The following is a 13447-nucleotide window of genomic DNA, read 5'->3' on the forward strand; positions in this document are numbered from 1 at the left end:
AGAGATTTGGTTTTAAAAATTTTATGAATTGTAATAAAGTTTGTAAGAGAATCATGAATTTATTTATTGAAATAAAGCTACGATATTGTCTACAATAGTATTATATTGTCTAGAGCATAAACTCTTGTGACTTTGTTTTGACTTCCTTACTTATAAACTCATGATCATAGAGTCTCACCTCTCATTAAGTACACCACATAGAGCCACCTTTGAAGCCTATAGATTACCTATGATCATAGAGCCTCCCCTCGAACAAAATACACCATAGAGCCTCCCCTGAAGCCTATGGATTTCTTAAAGAAACTCCTTTTAATCGAGACTCGACTTCTTTCTTAGGAGACCTTAAACAAAATACACAATTTGTTCGACACGTTTGACTACGATTTTTAGGCTTACAACTTTTTTGTTCGACATAGGTAAGTTAAGTTCATAGTCTGATACCATGTTACTAATCACGAATCTGTACAATGTTATATGATATTTGTCCACTTTGAACATAAAATCATGGGTTTGCTTCAAGCTCCCACAAGAAGTCATGTTAATGAAAATGTATTCTTTAGTTATAAATCTATGATCATTTTTTAATAGTCTTCAACACTGAGAGAATCAGCCACCAGCGAATTGCTGTTCCAAGTCACCCGGAAGAAATGCCCTCGGCGGATATGCGAAAAACCAGTCACGGTGTTTTCGGCCTCCAAATCGAGAGACCCACGACGACGGCGATTAACTCCGCTGCAGTATGATACCCACACCGGAGACGAAGACCCACTGCCGCAACCTACCGGCGTTTACCGGCTCTGAATATGGAGACCAAGGGGGCCGGAGTAGCTACACCCTTGAATGATTTAGCGAAATAGAATGTTGTTTTTAAATGGGGGATATGCAAGAGAATGCATTCAATGAGCTTAAGAAGAAATTAACTAGTACACCATTACTTGTCTTGCCTAACTTTGATAAAACTTTTGAAATTGAGTGTGATGCAAGTGGTTTGGGCATAGATGCTATTTTGATGCAAGATGGAAAACCTTTAATATATTTAAGTGAAAAACTAAATGGGACAACATTGAACTATTCTACCTATGATAAAGAATTGTTTGCTTTAGTCCGCACATTGCCAGTGTGACAATACTACTTATGGCTTAGAGAATTTATGATCCACTCTGTTCATGAAAGTTTGAAGTATCTTAAATATCATAGCAAACTAAATCATAGGCATGCTAAGTGGGTGAAGTTTATTGAAAGTATAATCTCTTTACTTCTCTTAGTCCAAAAATTCTTGTATTTGAGTATATTAAAGAATTATATAAAGATGATGCATTTATCTTGTGAAAAGAGCTGGGGATGATTATTATATGTTTCATGAATTTTTATTTAAGAAAAGTAAGATTTGTATTACTAAATGCTCTATAAGAGATTTGCAGGTAAAAAGAAGCACATGATGACAGCTTATTGGGACATTTTGAGATTAATAAAACTTATAAGAGGTTGCATGAACACTTCTTTGGGCCGAAGATGAAGTACAATGTTCATAAGTTTTGTAACCAATATTTTAAATGCAAATAAGCTGAATCTAAATCACAACCAAATGGATTGTATACTCCTTTGAATGTATCTAACGAACTTTAGTAAAATGTTAAAGATAGTATTTTTGTTGTATCAGACATATTTAGTAAAATTGTTTATTTTATTGTATGCAACAAGACCGATGATGTTGCATGTTGCTGATTTATTCTTTAAGAAAGTAGTAAGATTACGTGGAATCTATAGAATAATTGTTAGTGACAAGGAGGTTACCTTTTTAAGTCACTTTTAGAAAGTATTGTTGGATAAATTGGGTACCAAGTTATTTTCAACTACATATCATCATCAGACTGATGGGCAAATGTGGTTAATAGAATATTAGAAACATTGTTTACGGCTATTATTTCTAAGAATATTAAGTTTGTAATGAATGTTTGCCATTTGAAGAGTTTACATATAATAAACAATTCACAGTACCACTCATTGTTTTCCTTTTGAAGTTGTTTATGGATTTAATTCCCTTACACCTTTGCTTCTTATTCATTCTAATATTTTTGCGAGTGAAGCAGCCACAAGTAAGACAGATTTGATCAAAATATTACACAAAGAGGTGGAGAGAAATGTGAAACAAAATTTCAAAGTTGCTCTAGAGTCCTTTTGATGTAGGTGATGATTTAACTGATTAGATGACGAATCCTTTTGAAGAGGGGAAAGATGATAAGGATCACGGTGTTCCAAATGTTCCAATTGGACCTATTACACGATCTAAGACCATGAAGATTCAACAAACATTCATTCTTCATTTACAAAATTGGATAGGCTCGGTTCAACCATTATTTCATGTGTTACAAGTTGATTCGATTTAGGAATGACCATTTGAAGCTTCAAAAGTGAATATTTGCACGGTTGAAGTAGCGGATGAAGTTGTTATAAGGGTGGGAAGGGTGGAAAGTTAGTTGTGACTTATCATTCTTCATTGACAATGTGTTAGAAAATTTTATTTGTTATTTTTAATTTCTTAATTTATTGAAGTGAGAAAATGGTGACTAACTTCTTTACTCACATTTTAACGGCGACTAACTTATTTACTCGACTTTTGTGAGAAGACTATAAATACCCACAAATTATTATGTAACAGATAGATTTTGGTGAATGAAATTTAGCGCTCGAATTAAGACTGTACCTTTGAAAATTTTGAGTATTATTTTTGTAATTTCTAAGTTACATGCAAGTCTTATGATTGCATCTGATGAGTCATTCAATCAAACTCGATCAAATTGAATTGTGAAGGGACCCAATTTAGAAAAAGGTTACAAATCTTGATGCTAAATATTTAAAGGTAATCTAATTTTAGCCTTTTGTGTATGGTTGATTCTAATTTTGTATAAGATTTGTTAATTTCTTTTCTTTTCTTTATCCTGGTCTTTCTTTCCTTTTTAATTTTGTTTTTTATTTTGTCTCTTTATTTTATTTTATTTTTTCTTTTCTCTGCTTTTCTTCTTGTCTTTCTATCCTTTTAATTTTGTTTATTGGCCTCCTATCTATATATATATATATATATATATATATATATATATATTTTTTTTTTTTTTTTTTTTTTTTTTTGCCTTTTTTCCGGATTTGGTTAGTAATATTCTGGCCTCTCTCCAGTCTTGTCGCTGTATTTTTTACTGTATTCTAATTAATTTTCTTTCCAGATCTTCCCTTTCTCTTTTGTTCCTTTTTTTTTCTTTAATTCTGTTATCATTCAAATTCACATAATATCAAATATAAATTCTTCCTTTCCTTTTTTATTTGCTTGTTAATTTCTTTCCACTTTGTTCTGTATTTTTTTTTTTTTTAAACCTAATCTTTTCTTTCCTTTGGGTTCTGTATTTACTTATCTTTTCTTTCCTCTCTGTTCTGTATTTACTTATCTTTTCTTTCCTCTCTGTTCTGTTTTTCTTTCCTCTCTGTTCTGTCTTTCATTCTGCTCTCTGGTCTGTATTTTATCTTTTCTTTCCTCTCTGTTCTGTCTTTCATTCTGCTCTCTGGTCTGTATTTTATCTTTTCTTTCCTTTCTGTTCTGTATTTACTCCTTATCTTTCATTCTGCTCTCTGGTCTGTATTTTATTTTTATTTATTAGCCTCAGTTATAGTTCATTTTCTATAACCTAGTAACCAAAATCAAAATAAATGGCAGGAACAAGAGATATGATTCTGAATAATTAGAAAAGAAGAAAGGAAATCTGATTCTGATAGGATAAATGAAAAAGAGATCTGATAGTAACAAAGCAAGATCTCTCTCCGATAATTAAATCTCCAACTCTAATTTTTTTTTTTTTTTTTTTTTTTTAATAATTGTAGTAACCACAGATGAATCTTGATTCTCATTTGGGATTTTGACTGAGTTGATTGAGGAGAGAGATAGTTGGGAGAGGAAGAGGGGTTATTATTTTAATTATTTAATTATTTAATTATTATCATTCTTTTTTTTTTTTTTTTTTTTCCTTACAGTGGGCAGGAGGAACATTGCTTATTGCTTTTGTCAAGTGTGGTGGAGAATCCAACCCATGGAGGAGGCTACATGGGAACCAGTAGATGATATCAAAGAAAAGTATCCAGAGTTATTTCTGGCTAGAGAGACTTTCGAGGACGAAAGTTCTTTTTAGGAGGGGATAATGTAAAGATTCGAATTTTGTTTTATTTATTTTAGATTTTATGCTAAGATTTTATTTTGGTGCCAAAATGAAAAGATATTATGCTATCATTTATTCTCGCTGAAAATGTGCTATTTCTAACAAAGAAGTTACTACGTTAATGGAAAAGTGATAAAGACCTTTTATATTCTCATATTCAACTCTCCTCATTCCTTGTAAACGACTTTGACTCTCCAAACTTTTTGGGTTCTCAAAGATGTCTGAGAGTACAAGAAAATCGAGAGGGTTAGCCAGAAAAAACGTGTGGGGTGGTTCGCTGGGTTTTCTTCGGTGAGTGGCCAGAGGGAGAAGCGACCCAGGCTATCGGTGTTGAATACCGTTGCGCATGGTCGGTATAGGCGAGGGGTGTCGTCGCATCGTCAAAATCGGGGTTGTGACCTCGTCGTTGGCGGCGCAGCGTCGATTAGGATTTTCGCGAGATTTCGAGTAACGAAGACGAAGGAAGACGGGTCGGGTTCACGTTCGGCCTCTAGACCAGCCCACGGAACGAACGCGGGCCCTGTGCGTTTCGGCCCAACACGGACGCGCGCTGCAGCCTTGGTCTCGGCTCCGCACGCATGCTCTCGACTCGGCTTGACTTGTACGGCGGCTCGGCTCCGTCAAATCCCGCAGCTCGGCTTGGTGACTCGATATCACTATAATATATCGATTCCAAGGTTTTTGACCCTTCCGAAGCTGTTTCTGCCCTTGGTTTTACCATCCAGGTCAGTATGGTTCCTAAACGTTAAAGACAGATTAGGTCAGGGGTTTATTTTGATAAATAGCATGAGGTTTAGCTAGGGTAAGTTATGAAAGGTTCCTAAGTTTTCATGTGGTTATCATAGGACATATTTAACCGCTGGGATTAGCTCATTGTGAGTGACTTCAACCAAGACCATCGAGGTAAGTGACCTTACTGTTGGAGTTAGCTTACTACATGTTGTATGATGGTGCGTGCCCTGTAGCCCCCGCATGCACCATATTTATGTGATATGATTATGTGATGTAAAGATTGTGTTGACTGTAGATTGTGTATGTTATGTGATGTATGAATTATGTTGACTGTTGACTGTTTATGTTATGTGAAGTTATGAATGAGATGTTAGTATTATATGCAATGAATATGTTGATCGATGTCATAGATACACGTAGAATTATCGAGTCATGTCATGAGATGTTTATGCTACTGGAATGTACTTTCATGTTATGTAGTATGCCATGTAATGTAGGTCATGTGAGATGCCATGTAATGTAAGAAACGTATATGCGATGTTAGTACTGCTTATGTAATGCCATGTTAGATATGTTAAGGGACCTCATGCATATATGTATGTCACGTGCATCGGGATTCTTCCCCTTTATGTTACGAAAGAATGAAATACGATATTTATGTTTGCCATGATATCATGCGGGCCCTTTTCTGTTCTGTGGTGTCCGGCTACGTGTAACACGTTGTGCCCGACCAAGTCAGGCCCAGGGGGTATGTTTACGAGCCCGCCTGGTGGGTCCATGTACACGTACATGGGTCGTGTGTGAAGGAGTACCACACACCCACCCCTACCCAGAATAGAAAAGCGCCAAAGGCTATGAAAAGTTTATGAAAAGTTAGGTCCCGCTCATATGTTGCATGTGTTTGCATTCCTGACCCTAATAGTGGGGTGACTTACTGAGTATTTCATAAAATACTCAAGCCACGTGCTACCTACATTTTTCAGGTAAAGGCAAGGCGCCAATGTACGGTTGACGGTGGAGCTGAGGACACCATGGAAGTTGGAGAGGAGATATTTTTTTAGGAGTTTACCTTTATTGGATTGTTTTAAGTTATAGCATTGAAAGGCCTGTTATCTTCTTATAAAGGAAGGATTTGGTAGCCTATCTATCTTGTGCGCATACTTGAACTCTTCGCTATAATACACTTCCACGAAATGACCGGTTGGGAAAAGGGGAGTTGGTTTAAGTCCGAGCATCCCGATAGGTCGAGAGATCGTACGAGGACAGACAATCTAGGCCTCTCAATAAAGCCAAACAAGTTGTCTAAATCCTCTTTGTAAGTTACCATGCCAAACAGGTTTAACCTCAGGCATTGAGTATTGCTTTGTTTAGATTCATTTTTAAATTCAGTTATTGAAAGTTTATTTTTGGAGATAGGTTGTTTTGGATTTATGAATGTTTATGAAAGACTTTGTTTTGTTTCCAAGGTTATTTATGATGAGCTTCCATGAGTTATGTATGCATGGGTGACGTCACTAATTAGGTTAAAGAAAATTAGGGGCGTTACATACTCAATCTTTTGTCATTTTTTTGAAGGTGATGAAAACGACGCAAGTGACAAGGCATATGCTAATTGAGATATGTGGTTTGTGTTAAAATATCATTGCTAGCCCAATAGGGTCGAGTTCAATAATTATATGAGTCCATTATATATTTTAGGAAAATGACTTAGGTATCTTAAGGATATCGAGATATCTCACTAAAATGAGTCACGTATTTTAATAATAAATATACTTAATTATTTTAGGAAAAAGATTTAGATAGTTTAGGAAAAAATGGAGAAATGTGAGAAATAAATTGTCTGGCCATCTAAAGCACAGAGTACAAGTACAATAAGAAATACAAAGCACAAAGTGCAATAGTATTATACAAAAGTGTAAAGCTTAGAGTGTAGTAAGAAATACAAAGTGTAAAATACTGAGTGCCCAAAAAATACAAAGCACAGAATGCAGTAAGAAATACAAAGTGTAAAGCACAGAGTGCCCAAGAAATACAAAGCACAAAGTGCAGTAAGAAATACAAAGCGCAGAGTGCAATAGTCCCAAGAAGTAGTCCCAAGAAATACAAAGTTTAAAGTGCAATAAGAAATACAAACCACAAAAGTGCAATAGTATTCTACAAAGTGTAGTAAGAAATACAAAGCACAAGAGTGCAATAGTATTCTACGCAGTGTAAAGCACAGGGTGCAGTAAGAAATACAAAGCATAGAGTGCAATAGTATTCTACAAAGTGTAAAGCACATAGTGCAGTAAGAAATACAAAGCATAAAGCACAGAGTGCCCAGAAAATACAAAGCACAAAGTGCAGTAAGAAATACAAAACACAATAGTGCAATAGTATTCTACAAAGTGTAAAGCACAGAATGCAGCAAGAAATACAAAGCACAAGAGTGCAATAGTATCCGACAAAGTGTAAAGCATAGAGTGCAGTAAGAAATACAAAGTGTAAAGCACAAACTGCTCAAGAAATACAAAGCACAGAGTGCAGTAAGAAATATAAAGCACAAGAGTGCAATGGTATTCTACAAAGTGTAAAGCACAGAGTGCAATAAGAAATACAAAGCACAAGAGTGCAATTGTATTCTACAAAGTGTAAAGCATAGAGTGCAGTAAGAAATACAAAGCACAAGAGTGCAATGGTATTCTACAAAGTGTAAAGCACATTCTACAAAGTGTAAAGCACAGAGTGCAGTAAGAAATACAAAGTACAAGAGTGCAATAGTATTCAATAAAGTGTAAAGCATAGAGTGCAGTAAGAAATACAAAGCACAGAGTGCAATAGTATTCTACAAAGTGTAAAGCAGAGTGTAGTAAGAAATACAAAGGGTAAAGTACAGAGTGTCCAAGAAATACAAAGCACTCTGTGCTTTAAGAAATACAAAGCACAGAGCGCAATAGTATTCTACAAAGTATACAAAGTGTAAAGCACAGAGTGCCTAAGGAATACAAAGCACAGAGTGCAGTAAGAAATACAAAGCATAGAATATAGTAGTCTCAAGAATTACAAAGCTCATGCAGTAAGAAATACAAAACACAGAGTGCAATAGTCTAATACAAAGTACAGAGTGCAATAGTCAAATACAAAGCACAGATTGTAGTAATCCCAAGAAGTACATAGTACAGTAAGAAATACAAAGCACAAAGTGTAAAGCACATAGTGCAGTAAGAAACACAAAGTGTAAAGCACAGAGTGCAATAGTATTATACAAAGTGTCTTGTATAAAGAGTGAGAGTGTTTCCACAAAGTGTCTTGTAATCTCTATTTTATTGGTCTTAATAAAGAGTGCTAGTGTTTCTACAGGGTGTCTTAATAAAGAGTGTGAATCTCAACATTGGTATGATATTGTCCACTTTGAGCATAAGCTCCCATGACTCTCATGGCTTCGCTTTACTTTGGGCTTTCCCAAAAGGTAGAGTCTTGTAATCTCTTTTTTATTGGTCTTAATAAAGATTGCTAGTGTTTCTACGGGGTGTCTTAATAAAGAGTGTGAATCTCAACATTGGTATGATATTGTCCACTTTGAGCATAAGCTCCCATGGCTCTCATGGCTTCGCTTTACTTTGGGCTTTCCCAAAAGGTAGATATCTTTCTTATCGATGGGTCTTAATAAAGAGTGCGAGTATTTCCCACAAAGAGTTGTGTTCAACAATAGTTAGTAAGCATGGATCTCCACAATAGCATGATATTATCCACTTTAAGCATAAGCTCTCATGGTTTTGTTTTGGGCTTTCCCACAAGGCCTCGTACCCATGGAGATTTTCCTAAATTAGCCCATGCGGGACTCCTTCCCAATAATCCTCAACAATTCTCCCATAAACCCATGATCATTTCTTAAATCAACAGTGGTTTTGTTTTGGGCTTTCCCACAAGGCCTCGTACCCATGGAGATTTTCCTAAATTAGCCCATGCGGGACTCCTTCCCAATAATCCTCAACAATTCTCCCATAAACCCATGATCATTTCTTAAATCAACAATCCTCAACAATCTTCCCATAAACCCATGATCACAATTCTCCCATAAACCCATGATCATTTCTTAAATCAACAATCCTCAACAATCTTCCCATAAACACATGATCATTCCCTAAATTCAAATTAGCCAATATGGACTCTTTCCCAACAATCCTCTCATTCCCTAAATTAGCAAATATATTAGCAAATATTCCCTAAATTCCCTAAATTAGCCAATATGGGACTCTTTCCCAACAATCATCTCATTCCCTAAATTAGCAAATATTCCCTAAATTCCCTAAATTAGCCAATATGGGACTCTTTCCCAACAATCCTCTCATTCCCTAAATTAGCCAATATGGGACTCTTTCCCAACCATCCTCTCCTCAAACCTCAAACCTGAGGTCTATGTAGCCCTCAAACAGCCGCCCCTTCACTCGACTCCTCCTCTAGAGTACTCAAACAAAGTACACCGTTGTTCGACACTTGTGTCACTTTTGACTACAACTTCGAGGCTCACAATTCTTTGTTCGATATTTAAGGATTCTATTGACATGGTAAAATTAATCCAACCCCATATTTGATATATTATAACAGCCCAAATCCATCTTTTGCATATATTATCCTCTTTTAACTTTCTCTTCCTCGTTTCCTCTCAAACTTTTTAATAATATACGTCTACTAGGAAGAGGTTTCTTCACCCTTATAAAAAAGGCTTTGTTCTCAAGGTGGGATCTCACTGTAACCATATTGAATTTTAATTTAAAGTTCAAATGCTAAACTAGAACATTTGAGATAACATGAGAGTATGTTACATCTAACTTAACTTATCATAACAGAAACAATGGAAGAATATCACTGTTACGTCGAGGGGCATCGGGAATCTAGCCAATGGATGATATCATTTAGAACAGTGAAAATTCTTTCATCCGGTTCCCCTTCAAGAATACAATGAAAACCGTCTTCATAGAGTTTCAGAGTCTTGTCCTTGCTCGACGCCTTCTCGTATAGAAATTGACTAATTTTAGGATCCGTCACCTTGTCTGCAGCTCCATGAAGAATCAGTAATGGCGATGAAACCTACAGATACTCTAAAATCAGTGGATGCTAAATCAAATAACAACATCAGTATAAGAGAATACAGGCACTCACTTTCTCCAGTTGTTTCTCAATATCATCCGTCGCCTTTAAAAGTTCCATGGCAGTTTTTACACGCATCCGATCTTCATATGATATAACATTGTAGACAGCCTGAAAAAGGAACATCACAATTTTTATAACAATTAGAGAATCATTAAGTTCAAGGAATATGAACTAAATTAATGTATAGAATGAAAAGGAATTGAACCAGTTTCCTTTTCTTCGCTTCTCTGAGAGCCAGTTCGTCGAAATCGACATTTGCTAGAAGCTTGGCTTTTGGCATGACATTAGACATTAGACTTAAGACCTTAAGCACAGGTTCTGGCGGCTTCACATCATCTGCAATCTTAAGAGACATTGAAATCACTAACAAATAACGACTCTCCACAGTGCTATCAGAGTCATGCTCGTAACTTAGCCATGTCAATAGAATCCTCAAATATCGAACAAAGAAGTTGTAAGCCTCAAAGATGTAGTCAAAAGTGACTCAAGTGTCGAACAAAGGGTGTACTTTGTTCGATGACTCCAGAGAAGGAGTGGAGCCTCGATTAAAGGGAGGTTGTTCGAGAACTCCAGAGTGTACTTTGTTTGAGGGGAGGATTGTTGGGAGAGAGTCCCACATTCACTAATTTAGGGAATAATAAATAAGGAATACATTTCCATTGGTACGAGGGGTCTTGGAGAAGCCCAAAGCAAAGTCACCAAAGCTTATGCTCAAAATGGACAATATCATACCGTTATGGAGAGTCGTGATTCCTAACACACTATTCACAAAAGTTGTATGTGTTAAATTACGATCGAACACTCTGTCCATCGTGGAAATATTTGAACTTACTTTACACATGGGAGCCACAAGGACCAGTCCATCCCAGAGATTTGGTTCCTTCAAGTGAATTTTCAAGGTAATAGCTCCTCCCATGGACTGTCCTAATATGAAATGAGGCAATCCTTTCAATTCTGGTCTCCCTACAAGTCGAAATACAAGTTGATTCAGAAATGATTGTAAGCAAGATGATCCACACATAAAGTGAGTACAAAGGCAGCAAACCTTTAAACTTCTTGTACTGTTCTATAACATCATCAACTAGTTGATCAAAGCTGGGAATATAACCATGCAATCCTTCTGATAGACCGAAACCTGGATAGTCCATAGCATAAACGGCATACCCAGATGCAGTAATGTGCCTAGCAGTTCCTGAATATTTAGAACCACCAGATGTCAAGTTGCTCGGACATGGAGGCAAACACAGAGACGAGAAAATTGAAACCACTACGAACCATCAAAGAAGAAAGTGCAGGTGCCACCGTAGCCATGGCAGAAACACACAGCGCCTTTGATATGAACATCAGGATCGGGAAACCATCTTTTGCAGAAAATATTCAGACCCCTTGAATTACATTCATACCACTACACACGCATTCAAATTCCAAATCATCAATTCCATATACCATTTTCTTTGATCTTAATTTCAGAACTAATTTCCCAAATTTGTAGGTATTGGCATAAATAAACGTAAATTCTAGTGGAAATATGAAGTTAAAACAGAATTTCTAACCTCCTCAGTGCTGATCCCAGCAGGAGCCATCTAACAGATCAAATCACCCATCCAAAACACAAAATCAGAAGAAAGAAGAAACAGAGAATCAAAACAGAGAATCCCAGAGATCAAAATGTTGAAAAATGCACAAACCAAACCTTGAACAAGCAGTGATCGAGCTGCTGTTGAATCTCTATGAAAGCCGATCGGACCCGCCGGCGGGCCGGAGCAGAGTCCAGTTTCTGGGAAGCGATTTTGTTGAGCTCTGCCGGAACGCCGTCAATCGGCGGCCTCTTGGCTGCAACAACAAGGCAGCAACCGGAACCCCACCTCATGGGCTGCTCCGGGTTCATTTTCCTTAGAGGAGTGAAGGGCAATCTGACGTTTTCCCGGTGATTGATCGGAGAAACAAACTTCCGGGAAAAGAAAGAAAGATCCGATGGCCGGAATCCAAGTCCCGAGGCCATGGACGGTAGCTAAGCAGTAGGAAAGAAGCCAAAAAAGGCGATGAATGAAATGCCGGAAGTATGAGGTCGTCCGGTCAATGCTATTAACCGTGGCGTCTTTATAAAAGAGAGCGAACGTGTGGCACATGGGGATTTTCTGCGAGATTTCGCCCACTTTTGAACATACCTGACCTTCTTTTTCTTATATATTCCTTTTCATGGACGGAGAAATAATTTAATTTTGCTCTTCTTTTTAAATTAAGATGAAAGCAACGAAATTTTAACTTTTATATATACATACATACATATAATGATTTTTTTTTTTTTTTTTTTTTTAATATTCCTTAAATATTAGAAGTATTTTTTAAACTATTATTTTAAAAAATAATAAATTATAAGTATTTTCTCTTATCTAGCCACCTAAAAACTTTTTTTTTTAAAAAAATAATATTTTAATATTTAAATTTTGGTAAGTAGTTCGATTTTTAAATGGGTCTAAAATTAATGTACTAATTAATAACATAGTTGTATGCCATATATGGTTTGTCCTAAAATTACAAAAACATAGATAATCTTCAAACTTTTGACCCAAAAAAAAAAAAAAAAAATCAATTTTCTTAACTAAACAAAATTAGTTTAATTAAATTTTTAATTAGGCTTCAAAGTTTGAAGGTGATTATAAAGGCGGTTTTTTTGATTGGGTTGAGGGGTCTAGAGACATTTTAGATCCAACCCTGTTCTTTGGGTCGTATATTTCTTTAACTCTTATAAAATTATGAGTTCCATTCATTCTTGGTCATGATGAGAAAATTAATTTATCACTATTATTTTCTTTTCTTTTTTTAAATATGAAATAAAAGTTGCCCGGGAAAAGCTACATCTAGTACCGGACCAATGATTTGAGCGATACGTCCCAAGTTGTTTTTTTCAAGCGTGGAAATAATGGCAAAGTGAGGCAACAATAGCAGTGAGCGTGAGGTGTAGGGCGGAAAAAAGTGGGAGGTATGAGGTGGAGTGATTGAGCATGAGGCTAAGTGAGGCAGTGAGATTGAGCAAGTGAACGGGTGAGCGTAATGAAAACTGTGAAGTGTAAAGTGAATGTAAGAGAGCCTACTAGATAAATTGGTAAAGATGGATTAGGCCTCTTTGTAAAGTGAATGTAAGAGAGCCCACCGGATGAATTGGTAAAGATGGATTAGGCCTCTTGGGCATAAGATAGCTAAAACTATTAGCATCGACCTTTCTTTTATTATTGAACAATGAGTCAGTTCGATTCAATTCGAGATTTATTTCTCTCACCTTGAGAACTGAATTGTCACACTAAAGTTTTTTAAAAAAATCAAACCATATTATTTTAAAATAAAATTCAAACTAAGTGAATTGGGTTATTATTGTAATTATT

At 36.1% G+C, this 13447-nt stretch overlaps 1 protein-coding gene across 1 annotated transcript; it reads right to left on the reverse strand.

The window, feature by feature from the left end:
• Nucleotides 1–9657: 9657 nt before the first annotated feature.
• On the reverse strand, nucleotides 9658–12229 carry LOC111799586 (caffeoylshikimate esterase). The gene is made up of 8 exons (XM_023682982.2): nucleotides 11758–12229; nucleotides 11618–11647; nucleotides 11340–11469; nucleotides 11110–11256; nucleotides 10897–11027; nucleotides 10270–10407; nucleotides 10074–10172; nucleotides 9658–10001 (listed from the first exon to the last, which is right to left on the reverse strand). Exons 1-8 carry the CDS (start codon nucleotides 12064–12066, stop codon nucleotides 9783–9785), a joined length of 1203 nt encoding a protein of 400 aa, XP_023538750.2. The 5' UTR covers nucleotides 12067–12229; the 3' UTR covers nucleotides 9658–9782.
• Nucleotides 12230–13447: the final 1218 nt, after the last annotated feature.

This window comes from Cucurbita pepo, chromosome 1 (assembly GCF_057944985.1).
Source record: "Cucurbita pepo subsp. pepo isolate OVF chromosome 1, ASM5794498v1, whole genome shotgun sequence".
In the NCBI taxonomy this organism is placed as follows: domain Eukaryota; kingdom Viridiplantae; phylum Streptophyta; class Magnoliopsida; order Cucurbitales; family Cucurbitaceae; genus Cucurbita; species Cucurbita pepo.

Bases quoted from the DNA above. Each gene is read 5' to 3' on its own strand.
- LOC111799586 (XM_023682982.2), bottom strand. From the start codon at position 12,066: ATGGCCTCGGGACTTGGATTCCGGCCATCGGATCTTTCTTTCTTTTCC. The intron at 11,470-11,617 runs GTTAGAAATTCT...ATGCGTGTGTAG, and splicing joins CTGGGATCAGCACTGAGGAG to TGGTATGAATGTAATTCAAG. The intron at 10,408-10,896 runs GTAAGTTCAAAT...ATGTCTCTTAAG, and splicing joins TTGTGGCTCCCATGTGTAAA to ATTGCAGATGATGTGAAGCC.